General features: G+C 41.7%; 1 protein-coding gene across 1 annotated transcript; it reads right to left on the bottom strand.

The window, feature by feature from the left end:
- Positions 1-939: 939 nt before the first annotated feature.
- LOC133384111 (cysteine-rich venom protein 2-like) lies at positions 940-22,643 on the bottom strand. Its single transcript, XM_061626039.1, has 5 exons — positions 22,584-22,643; positions 16,947-17,060; positions 16,353-16,443; positions 13,655-13,800; positions 940-1,110 (listed from the first exon to the last, which is right to left on the bottom strand). Exons 1-5 carry the CDS (start codon positions 22,641-22,643, stop codon positions 940-942), a joined length of 582 nt encoding a protein of 193 aa, XP_061482023.1.
- Between the last annotated feature and the right edge of the window lie 3,646 nt (positions 22,644-26,289).

The following is a 26,289-nucleotide window of genomic DNA, read 5'->3' as shown; positions in this document are numbered from 1 at the left end:
AAAGGGTGGCAGATGTTCTTACCAAGCTACTGCCCAGAGAGTTTTTCATCTTCATGAAGAGATGGGGGTCATGATTTGGAGTGCAAGACAATGAGAAGGGGGGTCGACAGTTTCATTTCAATCAATGCAATGTCTCTTCCTGTGTGCTCTGAATCTATTGACCATTAGGGGCAATAGATATAGTTAGTCAGTTGAAAGGGCCCCTACTTGAATTCTCTCTTTCCCTACTTTTGAAATTATCTAGTGTAGATGATTCGGCTTTCCTATCCATGTGTACTTTCTTAATAAAATTAGTTAGTTTTGTTTAAAATAAACTTTCATATTCTTTTATATCTCCAACAAACTCTGCTGCACAAAGCAGAACCAGATCTGTAAACATTTCAAAGCTGAGGAGCAGTCTGTGAGTACTTTCAACTGCCTCTCATCTCTGCACACACACCCCGTCACCAGTCCTTTTCTGTCCATCACAGCCACACTCTGTCAATTATCCCAAGTGACCCCCCTCTGCCTGTCATTCATTCACAATCCACATTCTGTTCCACCTCTCTTCCCTCTACACTTTCTCCTGTATTGAACATGTGCAGGAGACAACCTTATGAACTCTCATTGGATAAATATACATACTGGACATTCCCCTTACCTAACACAGCAAGCCATTTCCCGAAAGATTCAGTAGAAACAGAGAACTCTTTCCCCCAAAACTACCTTAACAAACTCTTTGGAAGGAAAATCCCTTCTGTCAATTTCATTCAAAATAAGCAATTCCTTTCTATACCAAATTTGACATAGAACACCCTCAACTTCCTCTCTCATTATCTAACTATATAATTATCTAACTATAAGCCATGGAATGCACTCCTCCCCTAATATCTCGTCATAATAGTGGAATGTGATTCAGCCAACTCACTCTTAACCATTACTGTGACCTTATAATTAATATTATCCTGAGGAGTTGCTTTCTGTCATCAGTAACCTACTGCAGAGCTTATCCTCGCAGTCATAGGGGCAGTCTCCGCAGGATGGCCCTTCTTTGTAAGGTGTTGGCAATTGATCTACGATGTTCCCTCTGAAATCAGAGCAATGCAATATGTTGATAACCAAAGTGTAGTTCTTAAAAACAAGATATAAAGCAGAATGACAATGAAAACTTAATCGTTTTAACAGAACTTCAATTACTTTTTAATTATTGCTTTAAGAATGTAGCACAGGACTTGCAACTCTAGTAATGTATTTGCTTTGTAACTGCAGGGATCATTGTTTGCTGATGCACACACAAGGCTTACCTCAAAAAGGATTTTGTAATAAACGCAGTTCAACTATCTCTTATGGGTTCTGGATAGCCAAGGTTAAAGTGAAACCTTTCCTATTCAAAAGAGCTTCCTTGTTCATCTGCGGAATGAATTCTTTTGCACACTCAGTTGTGTTTCTTTCCTTGAAATGGGTGGACAGTGGTAGGGATGTGCATGGATCATGAGATTCAGTTTAGACCCCAATTCAGCACTTTGGAAAACAGGCTGATTTAGTTTGGACCATTTTAGAGGTCGCCTCATTCAGGTCTGAATACCAATTTAGGAAAAGTGAAACTTCCTGACATTAAAAAAAACAGCTATTTTCAGGGATAGTATCCCGTCATGAATGCATAAAAGCATACAAACTCCTAAATGGTTTGGGGCCCAAGTACTGAAAAGGTCACCTCTAATACCAATCATCTTGGGCCCTAAGATTGGCAGGGGAGGTCCTGGAGGTTGTACTACTGCTGGCTGCTGCCCAATTGGCACTGACCCATCACAGGGACTTACTGGTGGTTCCTATTTGTGGAATGCTTGCCCTGATGAGGTGTATCTGTGTCCCGGATTTCTATAGTTCAGGAGGAACTTAAAATATTCCTGTTCATAGTGTTTGATGGCTTAAAGATGCTGTTCCTGGCAACCTTGAAATTAGTTGTCAGAATTGTTTTTAGATGTTCTTAATATTTTCTTAAATTTTTAAAATATTTTGGATGATTTTGTTTTAAAATGTCCCCCCCCAGTGTGTTTCTTTATTAATCTAATAAGGTAAAATATTCCCACACAGTAATGCTTAACAAAACCAAAACGAGAGAAAAATAAAATTTAAAAAAGGTATTAGAGAATTGAACTCATATATTATGCATTTCCATTTCCCCTTTCCCCAGTTAGGCATTAGTGTAACATATTTTAACACTTTTCCAGTAGCAGAAAAGAGTTATAAGGTATATTTCTCATTCCAGAAGCGTATTTCTCATTCCAGTGCCCATCTTTTAATATTTTTTTACCAAGGCTGCTTCCCATATTTTCTTAATCCATTATGATCTAGCAGGATGTTTTTTCTTTTTCCAGTGATTGATGACCAAGGCATAGCTTTGCATGTAACTGTATGTTAGCATACATGTATGTCTACCTTTGCAACATCACATCTCCAGCTTCCACCTCCCTCCTACTAAACACATGTTTGATTAGGGAAAGGACTGGCTCCCAAATCTATATGGAGCCCAGATTATGGATTGAATAAACCTGGATTAGAGAGCCAGTGTGGTGTAGTGGTTAAGGTGTTGGACTACGACCTGGGAGACCAGGGTTTGAATCCCCACACAGCCATGAAGCTCACTGGGTGACCTTGGGCCAGTCACTGCCTCTCAGCCTCAGAGGAAGGCAATGGTAAACCACCTCTGAATATTGCTTACCATGAAAACCCTATTCATAGGGTCACCATGTTGGAATCAAAGGCAGTCCATTTCCATTTTTCAAACCTGGATTGTCCCAGGTTGGGTGGGGACAATCCAAAGTACCAGATCAGGCTTTGGATTGGATCAGAGTGTGTGTGCACAGCCCTAGCAGTGGGAGATATACCTGGGAATAATTCCTGTTGGTATTTATACCAGACTTTTAAAGTAGACTAAGGCTGCAATCCCACACACCCTCACTTGGGAGTAAGTCCCATTGAACTCAATGGAGCTTTCTTCTGAGTAGACTTGTACTGGATTGCATCCTCAGTTGATAACAAGCAATGGGAATCCAAAGTATATATTCTTGGTTTGGACCACAGCAGATGTTATATAGATCTTGCTCTGTTTTGTTTTATCTTTTTAAAAGATTTTTTCTAAAATGATGCACAGTTTATGATGAAAATATTCTGAACTATTTTCATTAGCTGTTTTTTGTGGTTTATTATATAAATTTCGTGATTGGCTATTGCAAAATTTACAAACTGGAATGTTCAACCTCCATATGCAGTCATTAGCAAGAGCAAATTGCAGATATTTTTCCATGCCATGACAATGGATATGTTTCCAGTTTTTGCTGGTCTCTTTCTACTTTGGTCATTAATTTTTTAATTAATCAATTGTAAGTCAGGGTGCAAACTTATACCTAGATTCTTTAAAGATGTATCTCTCCTTTGGACATCACAGATAGATATGATTTCATCTCTCAGGTCAAAGAGAGTATCAAGTACAAACCACTCAGACTTGGACATGTTGATTTTAGATCCCAAAGAGTTACCAAACATGTTTTATTATTATTGTTCCTGTTGTTTATTAAATTTATATCCTGCCCTTCCAGTGAAAGCCCAGGGCAGCCAATAAAACATTAAAAATACTCTAAAACACCTTTAAAAACAGACAAAACATCTTTAAAAACACATTAAAAAACCTTTAAAAACATCTTACAAAGAAATTCCAATACAGACACAGATTGGGATAAGGTCTCTACTTAAAAGGCTTGTTGAAAGAGGAAGGTCTTCAGTAGGCACTGAAAAGATAACACAGATGGTGCCTGTCTAATATTTAACCGGAGGGAATTCCAAAGGGATTCCAAAGCCACTACACTAAAGGAGTTCAACTGGGTATATAAGGGGTAAGATGATCTCTCAGATATCCTGGTCCCAAGCTGTATAGGGCTTTGTACACCAATTCCAGAACCTTGAATTTGACCTGGCAAATGGGCAGCCAGTGCAATTCTTTCAGCAGCGGGGTGACATGTTGGCGATGCCTTGCTCCAGTGAGCAGTTGACCACCACATTTCGCACAAACTGCAGCTTCTGGACCAACTTCAAGGGCAGCCTCACCCAGAGCACATTACAGTAATTAGCGTCGCACTTGGTGTCGTCTTGGGGTTGCCTTGGAGAAGAAGACCATGGAAGATTCTTTGTTTTTACTGCTTTTTTTTGTTTTGCATTTATTTTTTTGCTAACTTATGATGTCGGAATCACCTTATTTTATAGTTAGTTACTGCAAATGTCAATTGTTATTTAATTTTGAGAATTGTTATTTAATCTTGAGAACTGTATTATTTTATTGATGTATTATGTTTGTGTTTTCTGTAAGCCGCCTTGAGGGCCTTTTGGCCATAAGGCGGGGTATAAATTTAATAAATAAATAAATAAACCCAGCCTGGAGGTTACCATGGACAACAAGCTATCCCTGGTCAGGCTATCCTGGTCCAGGAATGGCCGCAACTGTCTTACCAGCCTAAGCTGGTTGAAAGGCACACCTATCCACTGAGATCACCTGGGCCTCTAGCAATAAAGATTGATCCAGGAGCACCCCCACACTATGAACCTGGTCTTTCAGAGGGATTACAACTCTGTGCAAAGCAACTGATCAATTATCTGAACTCTTGAACTACCAACCCACAGTGAGTCTGTCTTGCTAGGATTCACTCCGTTTACTGACCCTCATCCAGCACACTGCAGTCCATGGCTTGCATGACCTCTCCCAATTTAGATGTTACACAGAAACAGAGCTGGTTATCATCATCATACTACTGACACCTTGCCCCAAGTCTCCTGATGACTGCTCCCAATTGATTCATGTAGATGTCAAAAAGCATTGGGGGACAAGATTGTACCCTATGGAACTCCACAGCACAACTGCCAAGGGACTGAAAGACAGTCACCCAATGCTATTTTCTCAAAACAAACCTGAAGATAGGATTGGCCTCTGATACTCATGTCACCAAGTCGGCCCAGAAGGATACCATGGTCAATGGTATCAAAAGTTTCTGAGAGATCAAGTAAGAAAAACAGGCTTGCACTCCCCCTGTCCTTCCAGTAAGAATAAAAGGGTTGCACTCCCCTGTCCTTCTCCTGATAAAGGTCATCCATCAGGGCGACCAAGGCTGATTCAGGCCTGAACCCAGATTGGAATGGGTCAAGATAATTTATTTCAGTCAAGATGAGTTGGAATCGCTGCACCACAACCCTCTCAATCATCTTCCCTAAAAAGGGGTATTTGCGACTGGGTGGCAGTTGTCACAAACCAATGGGTCCAGGGTGGGCTTTTTCAGGAGTGGCCATATCATTCAGGGAGGTTGGGACCACTTCCTCCCATAAAGACGTGTTGACCACACCGTGGATCCACCCAGCCATACCCCCCTCAGCAAGCTTTAATAAGCTAAGAAGGGCAAGGGTCTAGAGGACATGTTGCTGGATGCATTGTCGCAAGCACCTAGTCCACTTTATCAGGACGCACCAATCTCTTCTAGATTGGTTTTTTTAAAAATAGAAGGGGATAACACCCTCACCCTGAGGACTCCCTAATGACATCCCCAAGGGGCAACTTCCTTTGGTGTCACCCCTTCGGTGGTAACCCCACTGGCGGCAGACCCGCCACCCAAGGCCTGCCAGACTTTTATGCCCCCTGACCCAGCCTGGCGCTCATGCAAGAAATTCCAAATTTGACTACAGTCTCTCTCTGGATTGAGGGCCAGGTAGGGGGTCCCAGTCCTTACAGCACTTACCGGAGACCTCAGCTGTCTCAAGAGATAGCATCCCAGGGGAGCAAGCAAGCAAAATGCTCAAGTACTGACTCCCAGGGCAGGTCTTCTCCAGTCCCCTAGTGCTGCAGCTGTTCCAGTGTTTTCTAAATTGATTGCTCCGAGTTTGTTAAAGACAAAATGATTAATTTTTCATTTCCAAATGTTATTATTACAGAGACAGTGGACATCCATGTTCTGCTCCAGACTCAGTTGATTGAGAATTATTGACATATATTTTGGAAATGGGTTTGGGCAGAATAAATTTATCCAGATTGTGCTCCCATGGCTTTTTCAGTGTTTAGATATTGCTGTGTGTTTTTTAAAGCTTATGACAGATCTATACTATTAATGGAGGAGAGCTTTGCGCATACCATAGACTGCAAAAAAGGCAAATAATTGGGTGTTAGAACAAATTAAACCAGAACTGTCACTAGAAGCTAAAATGATAAAACTGGGGTTGTCATACTTTGGACACATCATGAGAAGACCTGATTCACGTAGAAAAGACAATAATGCTTGGAGAAACAGAAGGGAGTAGAAAAAGAGGAAGACCAAACAAGAGATGGATTGATTCCATAAAGGAAGCCACAGACCTGAACTTACAAGATCTGAACAGGGTGGTTCATGACAGATGCTCTTGGAGGTCGCTGATTCATAGGGTGGCCATAAGTCGTAATCGACTTGAAGGCACATAACAACAACAAGAACAAATTAAACCAACACTATAATTAGAAGCTAAAATGATCAAACTGAGGTTATAATACTTCGGAGACATGACGAGAAGACCTGATTCACTTAGAAAATACAATAATGCTGTGAAGAACAGAAGGGAGTAGAAAATGAGGAAGGCCAAACAAGAGATGGATTGATTCCATCAAGGAAGCCACAGACCTGAACTTACACGATCTGAACAGGGTGGTTCATGACTGATGCTCTTGGAGGTCACTGATTCATAGGTTCGCCATAAGTCGTAGTCGAGTTGAAGGCACATAACAACAATGCTATTAATAACTCTTTTTAAAGCTAGTTTGCAGTTTTCTGTTTATGATGAAGCCAGTCTGGGGTTGATCCACATATTTGGAAATTATACTGTTTAACCAATATGCAAAAATTGATGTCCAATTTTTACATATTGAATGAGAAGAGAAATGCATCTATACATTTTACGTATGGAAGGCTCTTTGAGGTATTGTTGCATGTTTTGGGCAGAGCATAAGGATTTCATAAGAAATTCTTTCAGCATTATTGTAAAGTATGGGATTATTTTATCAAAAAATGTTCTGAAAAATTATCCAGTAAATCCATATGCCATGGGGGCTTTGTTATCTTCGAGGATTAATACTGTTTGGTAAACCTTGTCTTCAGTTATTGGCCCTTCTAGTGTAGTCCAAGCCTGTAATTGAGACTTTAGGCAGAGATAGCCTAGAAAATAACTGGTTAATTTGTTTTGTTGATGGATTATGTGTAGTTTATAATTCCTAGTAGAATTCTTGTTCTATGAGTTCTTGAGATACTAGGGCTGTATTATTTTTGTGTGTGATCAAAGGAACCAATCTTTTAATTTGTTTCTCTTTAAGAATTCAGGTAATTAGTTAGATGGTTTGCTTCCATATATGAACCATCTTTGCTTGGTGTACTTTTCCAGTTTTAAATGTGTTTTTATTTTATTAGTTGCATTTTTTTGGTGCTTGCCGTCTTGGGCTCCTCTGGGGGGAAAGGTGGGACAGAAATGTAATAAATAAATAAGAATAAAATAAATAACGTTTGTTTTAAAAAAGAAAAAAGAAAGCATCTATAATTTTTAAATGTCAACCAAGTGTGCGGCAGCTATGAAAAAGGCAAATTCCATGCTAGGGATCCTGTAGAGTTCTGATTGCTTCACCTCAAAAAGGACATTGTAGAGCTGGAAAAGGTTCAGAAAAGGGCAACCAGAATGATCAAGGTGATGGACCGACTCCCCTGTGAGGAAATGTTGCAACATTTGGGGCTTTTTAGTTTAGAGAAAAGGTGAGTCAGAGGCAACATGACAGAAGTGTATGAAATTATAAATGGCATGGAAAAAGTGGATAGAGGAAAGTTTTTCTCCCTCTCTCAGAACACTAGAACTCGTGGACACTCAGTGAAGATGAATGTTGGAAGATTCAGTACAGACAAAAGGAAGTAATTCTTCATGCAGGATAAACTGTGGAATTCGCTCCCATAAGAGTCAGTGATGGCCACCAACTTGGATGGTTTTAAAAGAAGATTAGACAAATTCATGGAGGAGAAGGCTATCAATGGCTGCTAGCCATATTTGGAAGCAGTATGATTCCAAATACCAGCTGCTGGAAACTGCAGGAGGGAAGATTGCTCTTGCAGACTCTCCATGGGCAACTGGATGGTCACTGTGAAAGCAGGATGCTTCACCAGATGGGCTATTGGCCTGATCCAGCAGGCGCTTCTTATGTTCTATGCTATTAAGCACAATAGCAACTCCCCTAAAATTAGTAGTGCTTGGGGCAGAAGAATAATTTCCAGTGTACTCTAAGAGGCAAATTCATGGAGGATCAGTGGTTACTAGCCACAATGGCTGCGATCTGCTTCCATAGTCAGAGGTAGTATGCGCCAGGAAACCAATTGCAAGAAGCCGCAGGAGGGGAGAGTGCTGTTGTACTCAGGTCCTGCTTGCAGGCTTCCCTTGGCCACTGTGAGAACAGGATGATGGACCTGATGATGGACCTGATGGTGTACTGGCCTGATCCAGCAGGCTTTTCTTATGTTCTTATGATTTAACAAGTAGGGACTTGTAAACAAGTTTGGGACTTGAAAACGTCTATCGTCTGGTCTTATACTTCCTCCATCCTATATCCTCCATTGTCACCTAAGCTGCATCTTGGGGTGGAGGTGGGGTAAAGCTAAGTTACAGAAACCTAGATGTGGAGGATTTTGAAGGGAGGTGATTAAAAGGGATTTTTGTTTTTCTTCCTCCAGTTGTGTGGGCAACAAAGTTAATATGAAAATGTAATACTTTGTGAAGGAACTGTGAGGAAAGTAACCTGCAAAATATAAGGAGGATAGGTGCAGGAGCTAGTAAGTTAGGACTAAGGAAGAAAACAGCTTCAGCCATGTGTTCTGTTCAATTGGTCCAAAAAGTTGCAGAAAATAAGTGCAAAGCTGGCTTGACAGAAATGGAAATGTGGGCATATGGCACAAACCAAAAACACCTGAATGGCCATCATTTTCCAAGCAAGCACTGCTAACGTTAACTGGTAAAGAGCACAGAACAGACAAAAGCAAGACGATAATTATTTCTCCCCCAAAGCATTGTGACTGGAAAGCCCTGATAAAATCATTTGGTTGGATTAGAAGCTAAAGCTGACCGTTAAAAAAATCTCCAGCACTACCCCCATCCCCACCCTGGCATTTTCCTTAGATATCAAGCTTGGTGAGAAATTTTTGCTTTTGGTAGACATTCTGTCTTCGGTGTTTTTCAAAGTCTGAATCTCTGAAACATCTTGAATCATGCTGGTGTGCTTCAGATAAATCCTGCATTGGTTCAGACAAATCCCAAATCTTTTCAAAGCAGCACACTTTTGGCTCAGGATTCTGGAATTATCATAAACCAATGCACGCTCCCAGACAGAGCACGCAGGACAGAGGAGCTCTGTGTGTGCATCAGGGCATATGTGGGGATCTTTAAGAGGGCACATTAATACTGTTGTGAGTTTGGGGTTGGAATGGATGGTTCCTGTGGGTCCCCTTCCAGCCTCTGATTTGGAATCCTGTGCCTTGGGGAAGGGGCTGGCTCTGCTGGCTAGATGAGTTTCTTTTGTTAAGCTAATAGAGTGACCAGTTTGCTAATGAGTCTTTCAAGTACCCAGCAACTGGTGAATGGGCCAGGAAGATCCTTTTGTCATTGAAACTCTTCAGGAGAGCCCCCCCTCCTGGCGCCTAGGAGAGGCTTGTTTACTTACTTATGGACTGCCTTCAAGTCGATCCCGACTTATGGCGACCCTGTGAATAGGGTTTTCATGGTAAGCAGAATTCAGAGGTGGTTTTACCATTGCCTTCCTCTGAGGCTGAGAGGTAGTGACTGGCCCAAGGTCACCCAGTAAGCTTCATGGCTGTGTGGGGATTCGAACCCTGGTCTCCCAGGTCGTAGTCCAGCACTCTAACCACTACACCACAGAGTGTGTTTAGATTTGTCTGGAGAAAGGCTGGGAACTGGAGGCAGGCAGAAAGGCTATCCCTCCTCACCATGGCTTTAGGATGCCTTCTGCAACCTAGATGGAAAAGCTGGATATTGGACTGCTGATGCCTTGAACCCCTCCATCCTAAGCTCAGGTTAGAATGTGTGTAAATAAATAAACCATATTTCATAAAGACACCACAGTCTCCGCTGACCTTCTTCCCAAAGGAAACCAACCCTGGATGAGAACAGGGACCCCTGAGATCTCACCGCTCGGCAATTGGGGAGGACCGCAACAATACTTACGCAGGGCAATAAGTACAAATATAGAGGAAACGGAAGCTATTCTTCGGGCAGTAAGCAAGTGCACATCCAACTTGGTTTGAATTATGCCAAACAAGCTATGAAAGTAAGGAAAACAAATTAAATTGGGGATACAAGAACAGAAATTCTTGCAATTACACAATAATACATTGTATGTTTCTAAAAGCAAAATGTCATTCAGTCAGCTTCAAGGAGGCAGGATTCTTTCAAAGCCATCTGATGTAGATTTTCTGCCATACTCTTCTTTCATACATTAGATGTTAGCAATCCCGGATTCCTGGAGACTGTATCTGTATTATTCTCATATAGCTCTGGGTAGGCCAACCCAACCCAGGGCTGTCACTGCCCAATTCAGCCAAAACCGACATCCTGCCAAATTGGTCCAATTTATTTCAGGATTTGGGCCTTGAGCAAATCCAGTGCACAGTTCTAGTAAATGGATGTTCTAGTCACAGTGAGAAAGAATGGCCAAAGTACTATCAAATTCAATGTATAAGTGGATGTCTGGAGGAGTTGCTCCTCCAGTTGCCTCCCAGGTTGCTCAAAGGAAAATACAGGAGGGCCAGGAAATGGCAAGATGGCCATAGCTGTGGAGCACCACTGAGATACTGACAGTGGCCCTAAAAAGCAGGATGCTGAAGTTGCCGCCCTGGCTCCTGCTGGGAGGAAGGGCAGGATATAAATCAAATAATAAACAAACAAACAAATAAATAAGTGTTGAAGGAGAGTCCCAGGAAATTTGAGTACATGAGAACAGAGACTGAAGGAATCCCAGACAAGAAAGAAAAATCTTACCAAAGGAGTAAAAGAGAAGCTGTGAAAATCGAAGAAAGGGATTGGCTACAAGTAGAAGCAGAGGGAAGGTATGTTAAAAGAATGTCTGGGTTGTTAAGCCCAATGTCAAACCTGGATAAGAATCCTGAAGCACGTGAATGTGGGCAGGTGAATGGAACTATGTATGCTACTGGAAAATAGACATGGTGTACGGAAGAAAGACCTACGCTATGAAAAATAACATAGAAAAGAGGTCCTGAGATGACAAGGGATTTGCAAGCCCTAGTGGTACAGACCCCTCCCTAGATAGTCCCAGATTGATGCTTAGCTTCAGAGACTATCTAGGGAGGGGTCTGTACCACTAGGGCTTGTTTAGTTCCCAAGTTTCCTCATAGTCCCAGATTGATGCTTAGCTTCAGAGACTATGAGGAAACTTGGGAACTAAACAAGGGAGACTTCTGTCAGTGGACAATAAAGTCCAGTGCAGTCACATTTAACTTCAGAGGAGGAAACACTATTTTTAAGAAAGAGATCCAGAGGAAAACAAAGGAGATAGCTTACCATCTATCACGGATAAAACGGCGGAAAACAAAGCTTTATTAATAAATTGCTTGGAAAGCGTTATTAGCATGATCAAGCATAGAGAAGAACAAGATTTGCAGGAGAATCAGCAAGGTTTCTTGCAATGTAAGTCTTGTCTCACTAATCATTTAGGGTTCTTCAAGAGTGTTAACAAGCATGAGGATAGGGATGAGCCAGTAGACATTGTGTACTTGGACCTTTAAAAAGCTTTCAACAAGTTCCCTTGCCCAAAACTCCTAAGTAAGCTTAACTGGAAGAAAAGGACAGGTCCCCTTATAGATCAGTAATTGGTTAAAGAGCAGGAAATAGAATAGGAATAAATTGACACTTATCAGAATGGAGGGAGAATCAGTATAGAATAGATCTGTATTGGGACTGGTGTTTGTTCATAAATGATCTGGAGTTAGGCCTGAACACAGCTTTACTTTTAGGCAATGTTACCAAGGACGTAGCACTTCAAATACTAAAGGTAAAGGTGACGGTGTCCCCGCACTTATAGTGCGAGTTGTTTCCGACTCTTAGGGTGATGTCTTGCGACGTTTACTAGGCAGACCGTATATATGGGGTGGGATTGCCAGTTCCTTCCCCGGCCTTTCTTTACCCCCCAGCATATGCCGGGTACTCGTTTTACCGACCACGGATGGATGGAAGGCTGAGTGGCCCTCGACCCCTTTTACCGGAGATTCGACTTCCTCCTTCCATTGGAATCGAACTACTGCTGTGAGCAGAGCTTCGGCTGCGTTACCGCCACTTACCACTCTGCGCCACGGAGGATACTATAATACTTCAAATACTATAAGCACAATTTTATTTATTTTATTTATTTATTTATTTAATTACATTTCTAGACCGCCCTATAGCAGAAAGCTCTCAGGGCGGTGTACAACGAATAAAATCACAATTAAAATATGAGCAAGTGTGGGAAAAAAAATATATATATAGTACAATTATAAAACATTAATAAAATTGCAATTAAATATAATAAAATTAAGCTGTAAGCTGCAAGAGGTCAGCTGGATACCTATTTTCTTTTCTTTATTATTTTTAGATAAAATAATGGATATTCTAAAATAAAGAACGCTCACCCAAAGATAGGAACTGCTACCAAAAAAAAAAGCCCACCGTAAGCAAAACCTGTGATAATCCTGCTGTGTTGCATGGTGCACTGCCACTGCTTAGAATGTGGCTTTTCAAGCTTTGGCTTTGTACAGACTAGCACATTGACTGAGAGATCAAGGTTTAGACCAATGTCATGCTGATGGATAGGATAGCAAGTGATGCGAGCCTTTCATATGTCTGGGCGGTCATGGAGATAAGGCTGGTCAGGCGGGCTTATGATTGGCCCAGGCCAACCAGCCCATGCTACAGAGTTTGTTATAAGAGAAGGAACAGACAGGGAGGGCTCTAAGGAGGGATTCTGTGGTGGAGCAGGCAGCTTGTTCTTGACATGGAAAGAACTCAAGGCCAGCTGTGGAAAGAGTTCAAGGAGCGACGGAGTGAACACTTCCTCAGATTTCTAGGCAAGGTGCCACTGGAGAGTAATTTGTTCTGTGGCAGTTACCACAGGGGAAGACATAGGAATCGTGTGATGGCAGGCCTTAAGGGAGGAATCCTTCCTGAGTAGTTCAGAAGGCTGGCAGCAGGACACAACCAGAAGACCTGTGAGACCCAGGAAGCAGAAAGCAGAAGCACAACCCAATCCCTTTTACCTTCTCCCCATATAAGAAAAAAAGAAGTACATCTATCATTCTGCTTGATCCCAGGGCACGGAGAAGCTGTAGGTGAGAAGTCTCATATGTAGTCCGTGCATGCAGGTAATTCTCACTTGCAGCCCCCAGCTTCCTACACACATGCATTGGTCCTTGGGGGGGGCAACAGCAGGGCTCCCAACAGCACATCTGCACCAGACCCCAAAGGCATTCCTCATCCTAGGGCAGCCCTTGTGCCGCTGGTGGGCTTTGTATGGCCATCTGATTGACTATTGTCATAACACGATGGCTTGATCCAGCAGGCTTGTCTTATGTTTTCATACCTGAGTATAGACACCAATTTCTTTGCTTGGATGAATTGCCCCAATGCCAAACTCAAAATTAGACCTTGCATTATACCACACTTGGATTGCATCTGACCAGGAGGCAAGAAGATTTGCTTGGAACACATTCTGGATACAAAACGTCCCTGAAATAAGAATTGTTTAAGACATAGTTTCTAAAATCATCCAAGAAACTGCATCTGCATAATAAAGCCAAAAACTTATATAAATAATACCTTTATATGAATACATGATGTTTAAATAAGTTTTTTAATGGCAAGCAGGTCAATTAGGGCAAGGTGGCACAGCCCTTCCAATAATGTTTCTGAACCCTCATCCCAAGGCTGTACCCCAGTATCTCTTTGTCCCCCACACTCATATTCATACATTTTATCTCATTTAGAGATTCCCTAGCAGGGGTGCAGTCATCCAGGGTCTTGGGGGGGGGTTGGGAACCAGGTTCCATCATGTTAAGCATGGGTGTCTCCAGCATCCTATGAGCCAATCAGCATGAAAGGGTGTGTTAGCTACTGAGAAGAGTCTTCTAACATGCTTCTTCGTCAATCAGAGCAAAAGGAGGTGAGTCAGCCACTGAGAAAACTCTTTGTACCAGCTAATACACTCCCCTTTAATGCTGATTGGCTCCTAGGGGTATCTGTTGTGGTGGTGAAAGGCATTAACAAGGATAGTCTCAACCCAGCTGCAAAAAGAAAGGGGGGGCAGGATATGTGGTTTTGTTCTAGCCCAAAGCCAGGAGTAGGGGAGGAGGAAGAAAAGAGAGAGAAAACACATTCAAAGGGGAGGGGAACTGTGTGCCTGTGGGTGGGTGGTAAGGTGAAATGCAAATGAATATGCTTAAAAGAACGTTTGTGCAGTGCTGCCAACATCAGGTGTTAGGCTCGGGAATTTCCAGTCTGAGTCTTGGTATAGCAGCCAAGAAAGGAAACTCAGCAAAGGAAGTTCCTCACCTTACAGCATGATAATGATAATGATGAAAAACTGCCTGAATTGGCTAAAGCCTCTCTCTTTTTCTAACGTTCTAGGTATGTATGGAAGGAGGTGGATGTGACACAGGGATATGAGAGAAGCTGGTGGAAAATTCCCTTCCTACATTCTAGAAGGTGGCAAAGTTCAAAAGGTTACAAATTCCTTTGTAAAATGAGCGCCTGGCCTGTGTACAGAGTGTGAATCCCTTCATTTAGAAAAACAGGTTTTGTCTTAAGCCAGCAGCAAAAAAAGACAGTGTGTGCGTGTGCCTATGCTCACAACAGTTTTTAAAAGTTTTTCTTTTTCTTTCTGGCTTTTTGACTCACTTATGCAATCCCTAATGAGTTTCAATTGCAAGCAAACTTTTATTAGTCCCCACTTCAAAAAACCAAGACGAACTATGGAGAGTGAAAACTTTGTAAATGCAGAAGAGACAGTGAATCCTGATGATAGCATCCCATCTACATCATCAAGCAGTTTGGTAGCAGCAGGAGATCAATGTATAGACACTGAATGCAGTAACCCTAAGGTAATATTCCTGACAGTGAGGAAGGACAGGCAAATGGCGACAGTTACAGAGAAGCAGAAAGCAATATTCAAGTCTGGTCAGATTATCCTATAATCTTAGAAGTGGGTATGGCTGACACTATCATAAAGGGACCCTGCACTTCTGAATTTACCACTACACTAGTTCCTGCAGTTGTTTCTATCCATTTGCTGTGCTGCCCATTGTGCTCTCAACAACACAGCCAATCACAAGGATCTCTATGGTCATATCCCTGCCCCAAGTTGGGTGTGGGAGTACAATTTTAAGATACAAATTGAAAACTGTTACAGTAAAAATGGCTTAGGCTGGGCACTGGACCACCTTGCTCCTCCTTTTCCTTACGCTTTCCCTCATTGATTTTACATGTAGCCAATCAGGAGTTTCTCAGGAACTCACTGATATTACCAAAAGGCTTTGGGTGGAATTATGAGCAATCTTCCCAACCAATCAGATGCATGCATTTCAGTTTGGGTAAAATCAGATGAATGCATTTGCAATCTGTGCAGTTGCTTTTCTCATCCTGTGCTGATTGTTTCCTCACTTTTGCCAGTTGACCAACAGCTCACAGTGTGTTTGTCTCTAGTCTGCTAGGAATATCTGTGAGCTTGTTCAATTTATGTTAATCACATAACAGCTGTATTTCATATATTATTTCTCATGCTCCCATTTTGTGTTCCTGGATTAAAGAGAAAAAAACCCAGAAACTTAAAAAAAAAAGGAAAGTTACAAATCAAAATGAAAAATGGAGAAAAGCACCCCATCCCTGCACAGATTATCTGCTCCCAATTTCCTCTGAAAAATCATTGGACCATTAGTGAACTTTAGTAGTTAACTTTAGAATACTTTCAGTATCTCACGGATGTTAAGCATAAAATGAGGGTGCAAAGCTAAAGGGTATTGCTAATATGAGAATCATTGTCACACAGTACAGTAGGGCCCCGCTTTTCACGTTCCGCTAATACGGCAGCTTTCAGTTAGAGTAATTAGAGTAAGGCCCCACTCATATGGCGCTTGTTCCGCTTATACAGCATTTTTTGGGCGTTGGGCACCATTTTATTGACGGAGTTCCGCTTTTCGGCTGGTTTCGCTTTTTGCCAGGTGTCTGGAACGTAACCCGCTGTATGAGTGGGGCCCTACTGTACATGAAAGAGTCTCTTCACTTACCATCCACCGTTAGATCATTTTTAGAAGTGGTTCTTGCTTGACATTTTTCAGTTGATTTTTTTGCAATCTCTGCAGCTTTCTTACTCCATGTCTTTGCAAACCAAGGAAATAAAAAAATGCATAGCATTTTAACAAGGCCATGACGAACTGTGCCCTGCCCCACACCACACAGACACTCACAATGTGGTGCACGTAGATTTTTCACTTAACGCTGACCAAAGACAGGAGGCAATCTGCATCCTTTCTCTTCAATGGCTAAATTCTCAATCATTTTATAATTTCACTGGGCATGATCCAATGAAGGAACAGCAGTAGGTGGGAGGTGCTTCAGTTCATAAGAGTGGGCATAAGAGTCCTGGGAGGCAGAGGGCTTGTTTTAGGGCCCATGGAAGCCTGGACCTGGCTTTGGGCAGTGGGATTATAAGGAGCTGGCCAAGGAAAGGGGGAAAGGAATTAGGAGTGGCCTCCAAATGTAGCTGGTGGGCTAAGCCTGTAGCATGTCAAAAGTTATAAGAGCTGAAGAACTGCCTGCAATGCCATTATGAATGGAATTCTTACAACAGTCTCTAGGGACATCAGTGAATTATAGCTTACTATTTTCAGCATGTTGCTTGCAGTTGGCTGCACCCATCTCCTGATCTCGTTGTGTTTGTCGACAATTTCATTCTGGACCTCTTCTGTGATAATAGCCACTATGCCTTCATGTCCCTAAAGTTAACGAAAAGAAGAAACTAGACCTTATAGTTGTTTGATTTGAACATTTTCATCCCCCCCCCGCTTCCCACCCACCTGCCATAAGGCAGTAGCAGGGTGTATATGAATATCCCACTGGATGCCATGAGAGGCTTAAGTCCTTTTCATAGGGCTGCTCAAGAAAAGTGGAAGCATAAACGGTAGCAGCAGCCAGTGTGTGTTGGCTGGGGCCATCGTATTATGTGTCTCCACTGGGACACATGCCAGGGCCTTCTCAGCAGTGGAACCAAGGTTGTGAGTAGGGTTGCCAGGTCCATGGCCTGAGACTGATCCTGTATCTTTAGGAGAAGAGAAAGTCAGCCAAGTGCAGGTGTTCTTGCAACCCTGTAATGGGAAGAAACACAAGGTGGAATTCTCCCTTCCCCCTGCACAACTTTTAAAGATACAGAAGACCTCTTGGAGGCTGGGCCTGTCCAGCCACTCTGGGTGATGTACAAAATAAAAACATACAAATACATTAAAAGATTAAAAATCTCAACAATAATAATAAAACCTAACCCACCCCAAATGCCTGCTTGAAGAGCCAGGTCTTCAAGGCCCGGCGGAAGCTCATCATAGCGGAGACCATTTGGGAGGCAATGCCACAGAGTGGGGGCCACAATTGAAAAAGCCTTCTCCCTAGCTCTCAACAGTTTAGCTGTTTTAACTGGTGGGATAGAGAGAAGGCCTTTTGAGGCCGATCTTGTTGAGCGGCATCCCTGATGATGTTGGAGGTGCTCCTTCAGATAGACTGGGCCGAAACCGTATAGGGTTTTAAAGGTCAGAACCAACACCTTGAATTGGGCCCGGAAAACAACCGGTAACCAGTGCAACTCCTTCAGCACTGATGTGATCTCGCCAGCGGCTGCCTTCAATCAGGTGAGCCACCGCATTCTGTACCAGTTGCAGCTTCTGGACCATTTTCAAGGGTAACCCCACATAGAGCGCATTACAGTAGTCTAGGCGAGAGGAGACCAGGGCATGTACCACAGATGGGAGCAGATGGCTGGGAAGGTAGGGGCGCAGCCTCCGTATCAGATGGAGTTGATACAGCGCTGCCCGGCTCACAGCCGAGACCTGAGCCTCCATGGATAGCTGGGAGTCAAGAATGACCCCCAGGGAAAAATTATGGACAGAGATTAAGAAAGACTTGCTAAAATGGGATAAACTACAACTGTCATTAATGGGTAGAATATCTGTGATAAAAATGAATGTATTACTGAGAATGATGTTTTTGTTTCAAACAATACCTGTAATATCCTCTGATTTACCTTTTAAACAATGGCAAAAAGATATCTCTAAATTTGTATGGCAAGGAAAAAAACCAAGAGTTAAATTTAAATTACTACAAGATGCCAGAGAAAGAGGAGGACTGGGATTACCAAATCTGAGACTTTATTTTGCTGCCTGCTTTTTAGTCTGGATAAAGGAATGGATTTTATTGAGGAATAAAAGACTATTGGATTTGGAGGGCCATAATTTGAAGTGGGGATGGCATGGATATTTATGGTATGACAAAGTAAAAGTAAATGTAGACTTTAACAATCATTTTATAAGACGTCCTCTGTTGAAAATATGGAATAGATACAAACCAAGGTTTTATTCGAAAATACCATTATGTGTCTCAAGTCAAGAAGCGTTTTATAGAAGAGAAATGGCTGGAAAAGAGAAATGGTTAACTTATCAAGAACTATTAGAAAATGTACATGGAGAATATACAATGAAAGAGAGAGAACAACTGACAAAGGAAGGATATAGTTTTCAATGGTTTGCCTATTTACAATTGTTAGAAAGATATAAAATGGACAAGAAAATGTATGGGTTTGAAATAAGTAAATCTGATTTTGAAATAGGATTGTGTACAAATGATGAAAATATAATTGCGAAAATGTATAAACTCTTATTGAAAATGGATATGGAGGAAGAACAAGTAAAAGAGTGTATGGTAAAGTGGGCAAAAAATTTTGGTCATAACATACAAATGGATCAATGGGAAAATATGTGGAAAAAAGGTTTGAAATTTACACTATGCTATAATCTTAAAGAAAATTTTTATAAAATGATGTATCGTTGGTACATGACTCCAGAAAAGTTGTCAAAAATGTATAGTAATGTTTCTAATGTTTGTTGGAAATGTAAACAACAAGAAGGATCATTTTATCATATGTGGTGGTTATGTAAAAAGGCAAAATCATTTTGGGCACAGATAGGTAGGAAGATGCAAAAAATTCTAAAGATAAATATTCAGTCAAAACCATAATTTTTTTTATTGGGTTTTATGGATAAACAAATAGAAAAGAAATATGGAAGAATAATATTATATATGATTACGGCAGCAAGATTATTATATGCACAAAAGTGGAAAATGGAATCAACACCAACAATGGAAGAATGGCTATTGAAATTAATGGACTTAGTAGAAATGGACAAATTGACATGTTTACTTAGAGAAAAATCGACAGATACATTTCTTAAGGAATGGAAGCCTCTTTTAGACTTTTTGTTGAAAGATCAAAATAAAATGATGATACTGGGATTTGACGATTAATTAAGACAGCCTACGGAGAAAAGGGACTCTGTATGTATACATTAAGGGACAGGTTTGATGTATATTATATACTTATAGCTGATCTGCGACAAATCGGAAGTCAACTATTTTATTTTCATTTTTTGTTGATGTATTGTTATGTTTTTTTGACTTTGTTTTGTTTGTTTTTGGAAAAATTTGAATAAAAATTATTATAAAAAAAAAAGAATGACCCCCAGGCTGCGGACCTGGTCTTTCAGGAGCAATTGTACCCCAATGAGCACCAGGTCAACATCCCCCAACCTTCCCTTGTCTCCCACAAACAGTACCTCGGTTTTGTCAGGGTTCAGCTTCAGCTTATTCCTTCCCATCCAGCCACTGGAATCAACGTGATTACATTACATTTATTTTATCCTCGGTCTCATGCTGATTGATATAGCAATTGTGATTTTATTGTGATTATTACTGTGTATGTATTGTCTTGTTTAAATTGTTGTAAACTGCCTTCGGGACATTGTTGTTGAAAGGAGGGGAATATGTTTTTATAAAAAGCAAACAAACAACATAGATGAAAGAAAGCAGCCCTTCCTTGCCAGTGGGGTACCAGCAGGATGGAGCTGAATCAATGTCACATCTTAGCACTTGCCATTATTCCATAACAGAGGGCAGGATTCCAGTGGGGAGGGACTGATGTGCCTCTCCTTGCATTTCCTACATTGGTCTCAGCCTGAGGCAAAATGCATGTGTGGGATTTATTCAGTCACTCTTGTGGGAACTAAGAAGTTATTTCGCTTACTCCACACTGCTGGCAGAAGGGATGGTAGTACATGATTAGGGAGTGACTGAGCTTCATATTTGGACATAATGAAGAGTGAACTGAGATGCAAGGAACTTTGGTGAAGACCCCCAACGCATCCTCCTGGACAGAAATATGGGATGGGAGATAAGCTTGGCTATGGCAATGTTATTGGTCCCAAAGGCAGGGATGGGCTATCTGAGGGCTACCTTACCCCAATGTAGCCCTTGGCAGAATGATAGGCTCACCACCGCTGTTCTACAGCTTGGGAGATGAGCCACAATGTTCTTTGGCACTGAAGAGGGCCTGGCACCATATAAACTATTTCTTTGTGTGTGTGTGTGTGTGTGTGTGTGTGTGTGTGTGAGAGAGAGAGAGAGAGAGAGAGAGAGAGAGAAGTAGGAAGAGATGTTTGATGTTTGTGTCAGTTATACATGTGTTTATCCCTAAGATCTCTTTTCCATTCTATTTCCGCATTAAAATGCATATAAACTTGTTCAATATTTATTTTTCTAATATATTTTGCCACAAAATTTCTAGACATATCTTTTTTCAAAATAAGCATTTTAACTGCATTTTATCCTTATATATTTTAAACATTTTTTGTGTGAAGAACTCCATCATAAAACCCTGAGATGTGCAAAATCTGAAAGCTGACTCCATTCTGATCTGCACATTAGACAGCTTGTATTGCAGTTCACAAGAACTAATTCTGCAAGCGTTCCTGATATTGAGAGAGATAAACTCTTGTCTATTACAGATAACAGCAGTTTTAAATAAAGTTATGATCCTTTGCTTAAATCAGGGGTGGGCAACCTGCATTCATATAGATCTCAGCCTAATTTCAAAAGCTTTCTACAAGGGACCAGTTCAGGCTTCTGGTAAGAGTGATCTGTCCCTTCCCCAGCAGTTCATTGGGCCAGGAGGAAGGGAGGGAGAGAGAGGAGGATTTCTGAGAGAGAGAGAGAGTGAGAGAAGGATGTCCCCACCCACTGCTGGTTTCTCCTCTGGGATGCAACATCCAACATATTACTCCTGAGGAAATGCTGCCCTCGGCAACAAAAAAGGTTCTCCGCTCCTGACTTAAATTGTTAGCCAGTCTTTTATGTTTTCACATTAGAGGCCATATTTTGGAAATCTGTATGAGAAAGTTAAAGGGTTCATTAGCAGGCTAGTTGATATGAAAAGGTTCCCTGAATGTAGATATATGAAAAACACTGCTTCAAAATAAATACAGCCTAATAACAATCCTACAGAGGAAGTCTGAATATAATGTTATGGGTGCTGACCAGCATTCTGGTCTCAGGCAGATTGCATGTTAATGTGCAAAGATGGTAGATGTTTCCTCAGTGGGAGCTAATGGGAAAAAGTGGTTAGACATATCTCTTGAGTGTTTTTGAGAACGCTAAGGAAAGGTGATACACTCACACACACACATTGCCCAGTGAAGGGGAAGAAGCTTATGTATGGTGTATGCTCTTGAGAGCCAGTGTGGTGTAGTGGTTAAGGCATTGGATTATGACCTAAGAGACCAGGGTTCGAATCCCCACACAGCCATGAAGCTCACTGGGTGACCTTGGACCAGTCACTGCCTCTCAGCCTCAGGGGAAGGCAATGGTAAACTCCCTCTGAATACTGCTTACCATGAAAACCCTATTCATAGGGTCACCATAAGTCGGAATCAACTTGAAGGCAGTCCATTTCATTTTTCATGCTTTGGAACTGAGCTGTGAGCCAAAGGCTTGGAAGTGTCTTGGTTTGCAGGTACCTCTCCATAGGGACCTTATATGGGCTAGTGGACCTGCTACGTGGAAGGATGCATGTTGCTTGGTTCTGCTTATGCTCTACTTGTGTATTTGCAAATGAACCAAATATTTTAAAAATGCCACAATTCTGTAGTGCCCTCTCCTCCAAGGGAAGCCATAACCCAGATAGTGCTGCCCCTGCAACTTATCACCACTTGGGAAGTGGAGAGTGTGAGATTTATTTAATACTATTTTTTAGACTGTTTTTATCTGCAACTCTTTTAAAGAATGTTTTAACTGTAACTGTTTTTAGAATGTTTTTGATTGTTTTCAGAATGCTTTTGTTGTTGTTAAATAGTTTTATTTGCCACTCTGGGCTCCGTTGGGAGGAAGGGTGGGATATAAATTTAATAATAAAATAAGGCTTATACCTGTCCAAGAGATTGTTGGAGCACAGCAGCCAAGGCCAGAAGTACAACTGGGAGAAACATTTCTGGGGAAACAAAGCAAAACCAATCAGCAAATGTGATTAAAGACCTCACTCCCTTATGATGTTTGTGGACAACCCATGTCAGCCAGAGCATGTTTACTCAAAAGAAAGTCCCACTGAGTTCAGTGGGATTTACTCCCTAGTATATTTATTTAGAACTGCAGCCTTATTATGGATTCAGAACATATTTTGTCCCACTGTGAGATCATTTCTTTGTGATCAGACATATATAAGCAGCATTGTCATTGTCCACAAGCATTTCGAATGGCTAAGCCTAAATTGTTGACCTTTCTAAGAACATGCTGAGCAGTGGACAACCTAATGTGATCATGATGCTCCTCAAAGCCCACAAAATGCTCTAGAATGTTAACTTCAGCAGTTATTATTATTTTATTAATACTTTTGAACTTATCCCTTGCTGTTCCTCCCAGGAGCCCAGGGTGGCAAACATAAACCACACAATTTAACAAGAAAAAGAAAATCATACTAAAACAGTTAAAAATGTTCCAAAACACAACTACTAGAAAATAGGGGGGGGGGAGAGGATAATTGTGGGGTCACCGACTCTGATGGACATAAAGAGTACAGTTCACAGCGTTGGAAAAATTATCCTGCAGATTAGGAGCTGGGGATTTTGCCCGCATGGTGTGTTTACACATTAAACCCTTAGTTGCATATCACAAAATGAAATTCAACTGGTTACAGTGCGATGTCTCATGAGATGAGTCAGCAACTATAGAGTAGTACTTGGCAGTGATAATTTCTGAGCATATAGCCCCAAGAGCAGTACCCATGTGGTTGAAGACAGAACGGAAATATTCCCATGATTTCCCTTGCTTACCCAAATGTTCAGTCAGGGCCAGATTTAAACTTGTTGTGGCCCTAAAGTATAACATGAATGAGGCTCTTCCCTCTTCAACAAATAATAAAAATTTTAAATGCAAAAAACGGGCTGCACAATTAAATGAAATTTGATAGTCGCGTAATATAGGTATTAAAAATGCAAGTGATACGTGTGCACATTTTCTATTTAGGAGTTTGTCAAACACATAACACAATTAAACAATATAATATAAGGTTATAATATATAAATTATATATATACATGCAGGCTATTTTCTGCAAGAATCCAAAAAGCCACATGTGTACAACGTTCTATAGAATTGTTTACTGTTTACTGTTGTCGGCAAGCGAGCCGCAACAATGATATTCAGTACCTGCCAAAAATTATCTTCATTTTGTATGATGTTTATGGTTTCCCGGTGGCAATGTTGTAAACGTTTTTTTCTTACGCGAGGCTCCTTGTAATGTAAGGCCCTAAGCTGTAGCTTGTTTAGCCTGTTTTCAGCAAGGAAAGGCATCAAATGTAGGATTTTGAAAACTTGCTTAGAAGCAACCAATGTCTGATGGTCAATATTTTAGTTTGCATCCATAACTCCATTACTCTCCTGCTGTCATTTGGCCACAATGCTGAATTAGATGGCAATATAAGAAAACCAACGTCACTGTCAACACACTTTTATCCAATTTCAACATGAAGGGATACAGTTGTGTGGTAGGAGCATGTTGCAGCCCAAGAGCAGGTTGTGACGCCCTTCCCTGGCTCTCCCTGTCAGGTTCCTACTCCACCAGTCCGGACTGTCCTTTTTTATGGTTTCTCTCTCCGCTCTAGCACAGATCTCAATAGATCCCCCTGCTAGGCAGGACCACCAGTCACGTTCTACAACCAATGTTCCCAGAGACCTTGCCTGAGTCTTTCTATCCGGTTACATTCGTGACTGCGTGCTTATGCTGTTCCCAACCCCCTTGTATCAATGCAGATAACTCATAACTCAGGGTTGCTCTAGATACTTATGAATGTTATAATCTCCTCTTCACCGCTGCCACCATTTGCTACTGTTTCCCTTCAGCCTTGGTTATTACCTTACCCTCCCTTCTGGTCTCTGAAACCCCAGCCAAGGATCAGGCCTTCGGTAAACCAAATAGTATTTATTAAATAACATTAATAACAAGATAACTTTGATAATGATCTACAAGCTTATGGTTTCATCTATTACTGTGATATTTAACTTATTACTAATCCGAACTCCACCTCCCTCCTTCTCCACACTCTCCTGACAAACACCAACTCACACCCACCTCCCAACTCCACCAAAACAACCCACTCATGTCCACCCAGATTCTACTGTCATCCTTCCATTTATACTCTCAGCCATCCAAACACTCAGCCAATCATCCAGCATTCTACTGCTCATTTACTCCCCCCTCCTCTTTCATTCCACTTACCATGTATCTTCTATACAAACAGCACTTACCATATATACATTAATACAGGAACATCACACAGGTGTCTTCTGATGAACCATTGGAGACACGCCCCCTTCGCCTCGCGCCCGCCGCCGCAGGAAACAGACAGGGCAGAGACGGGACTTGCGAAAAAGTCAGAGATTACGATTGAAAACGTTCCCTACTTAAGCTGGCAGCTCACAGAGGGGAGTCGCTGAGTCAACTTCCTTTACACACCGCAGAGCATGTCTAGAGTGCAGATAGGGATTTCTAGTGAGTAAGGCAGGTTTCTATATGAAGCGCAATGTCTTTGATGTATCCATTACTTAAAGCAAGATTTAATTGCACCCACGTCTCCGTCTCGTGGTTCCAGCTCTGGACGGGACATGCAGAAGAGGAAGTAATTCAGACATTTTTTCCCCCATTAAGGAGGATAGACCACTCGAGGATGAGACTGGAGGACAGCCTGTGGTTGAAAAATTACAGGAGACCCCGTGTGACAACAAGCAAGAGGCTGAAGCTCAATCAAGCAGGGACAATGAAACCACTCCCCACAACAAGATGAGAAGAGTACTAGTAGTGGGAGACTCCCTACTGCGTGAGATCGAAACCCAAGTATGCAGAGAAGATCCATGGGCTCTCCAGGCATGCTGTCTACCAGGAGGATGGATTAGAGATGTGACGGAAAGGTTGCCATCACTCATCAAGCCAACCGACAGGTATCCCTTTCTCCTCATCCATGTAGGAACAAATGATACTGCCAAATGGAGCTATGAAGAAATCACATCAGGCTTTGAACCTCTGGGAAGGAAACTCAAGGACTTTGGGGCCCAGATAGTTTTTTCATCCATCCTTCCAGTAGGAGTAGAAAGGGAAAGAAAAATACTCTGTGTGAATGAATGGCTATGAAGGTGGTGCCGACGTGAGAGATTTGGATTCAGGGACCATGGTCTATGCTTCCTGGAAGATGGACTGCTGGCAAGTGATGGGTTGCATCTCACAAGAACTGGGAAGAATGTGTTTGGCCACAGCATGGAGATGTTCATTAGGAGGGCTTTAAAGTGAATCCTAAGGGGGAGGGAGACATAAACTTGGTGGGAAAGACTGATGAAGGCTTGTGCACAGTAACGGGAACAGAGAGAGATTGGCTGTAATAGGGACCAGTAACAGTCCTCAGAAAATGTAGTAAGGGAGCCAAGTCATAAATCACATGGTCTTTGATGTCTGTATACTAATGCGCAGAGCATGGGAAACAAGCAGGATGAACTTGAACTCTTAATACAGAAGGGCAATTATGAGTTGATAGGTATAACTGAAACTTGGTGGGATGACTTCCATGACTGGAATACAGCAATTGAAGGA

The sequence above is a fragment of the Rhineura floridana genome, chromosome 4 (genome assembly GCF_030035675.1).
Source record: "Rhineura floridana isolate rRhiFlo1 chromosome 4, rRhiFlo1.hap2, whole genome shotgun sequence".
In the NCBI taxonomy this organism is placed as follows: domain Eukaryota; kingdom Metazoa; phylum Chordata; class Lepidosauria; order Squamata; family Rhineuridae; genus Rhineura; species Rhineura floridana.
This window is presented reverse-complemented; position numbering and strand designations above follow the sequence as displayed.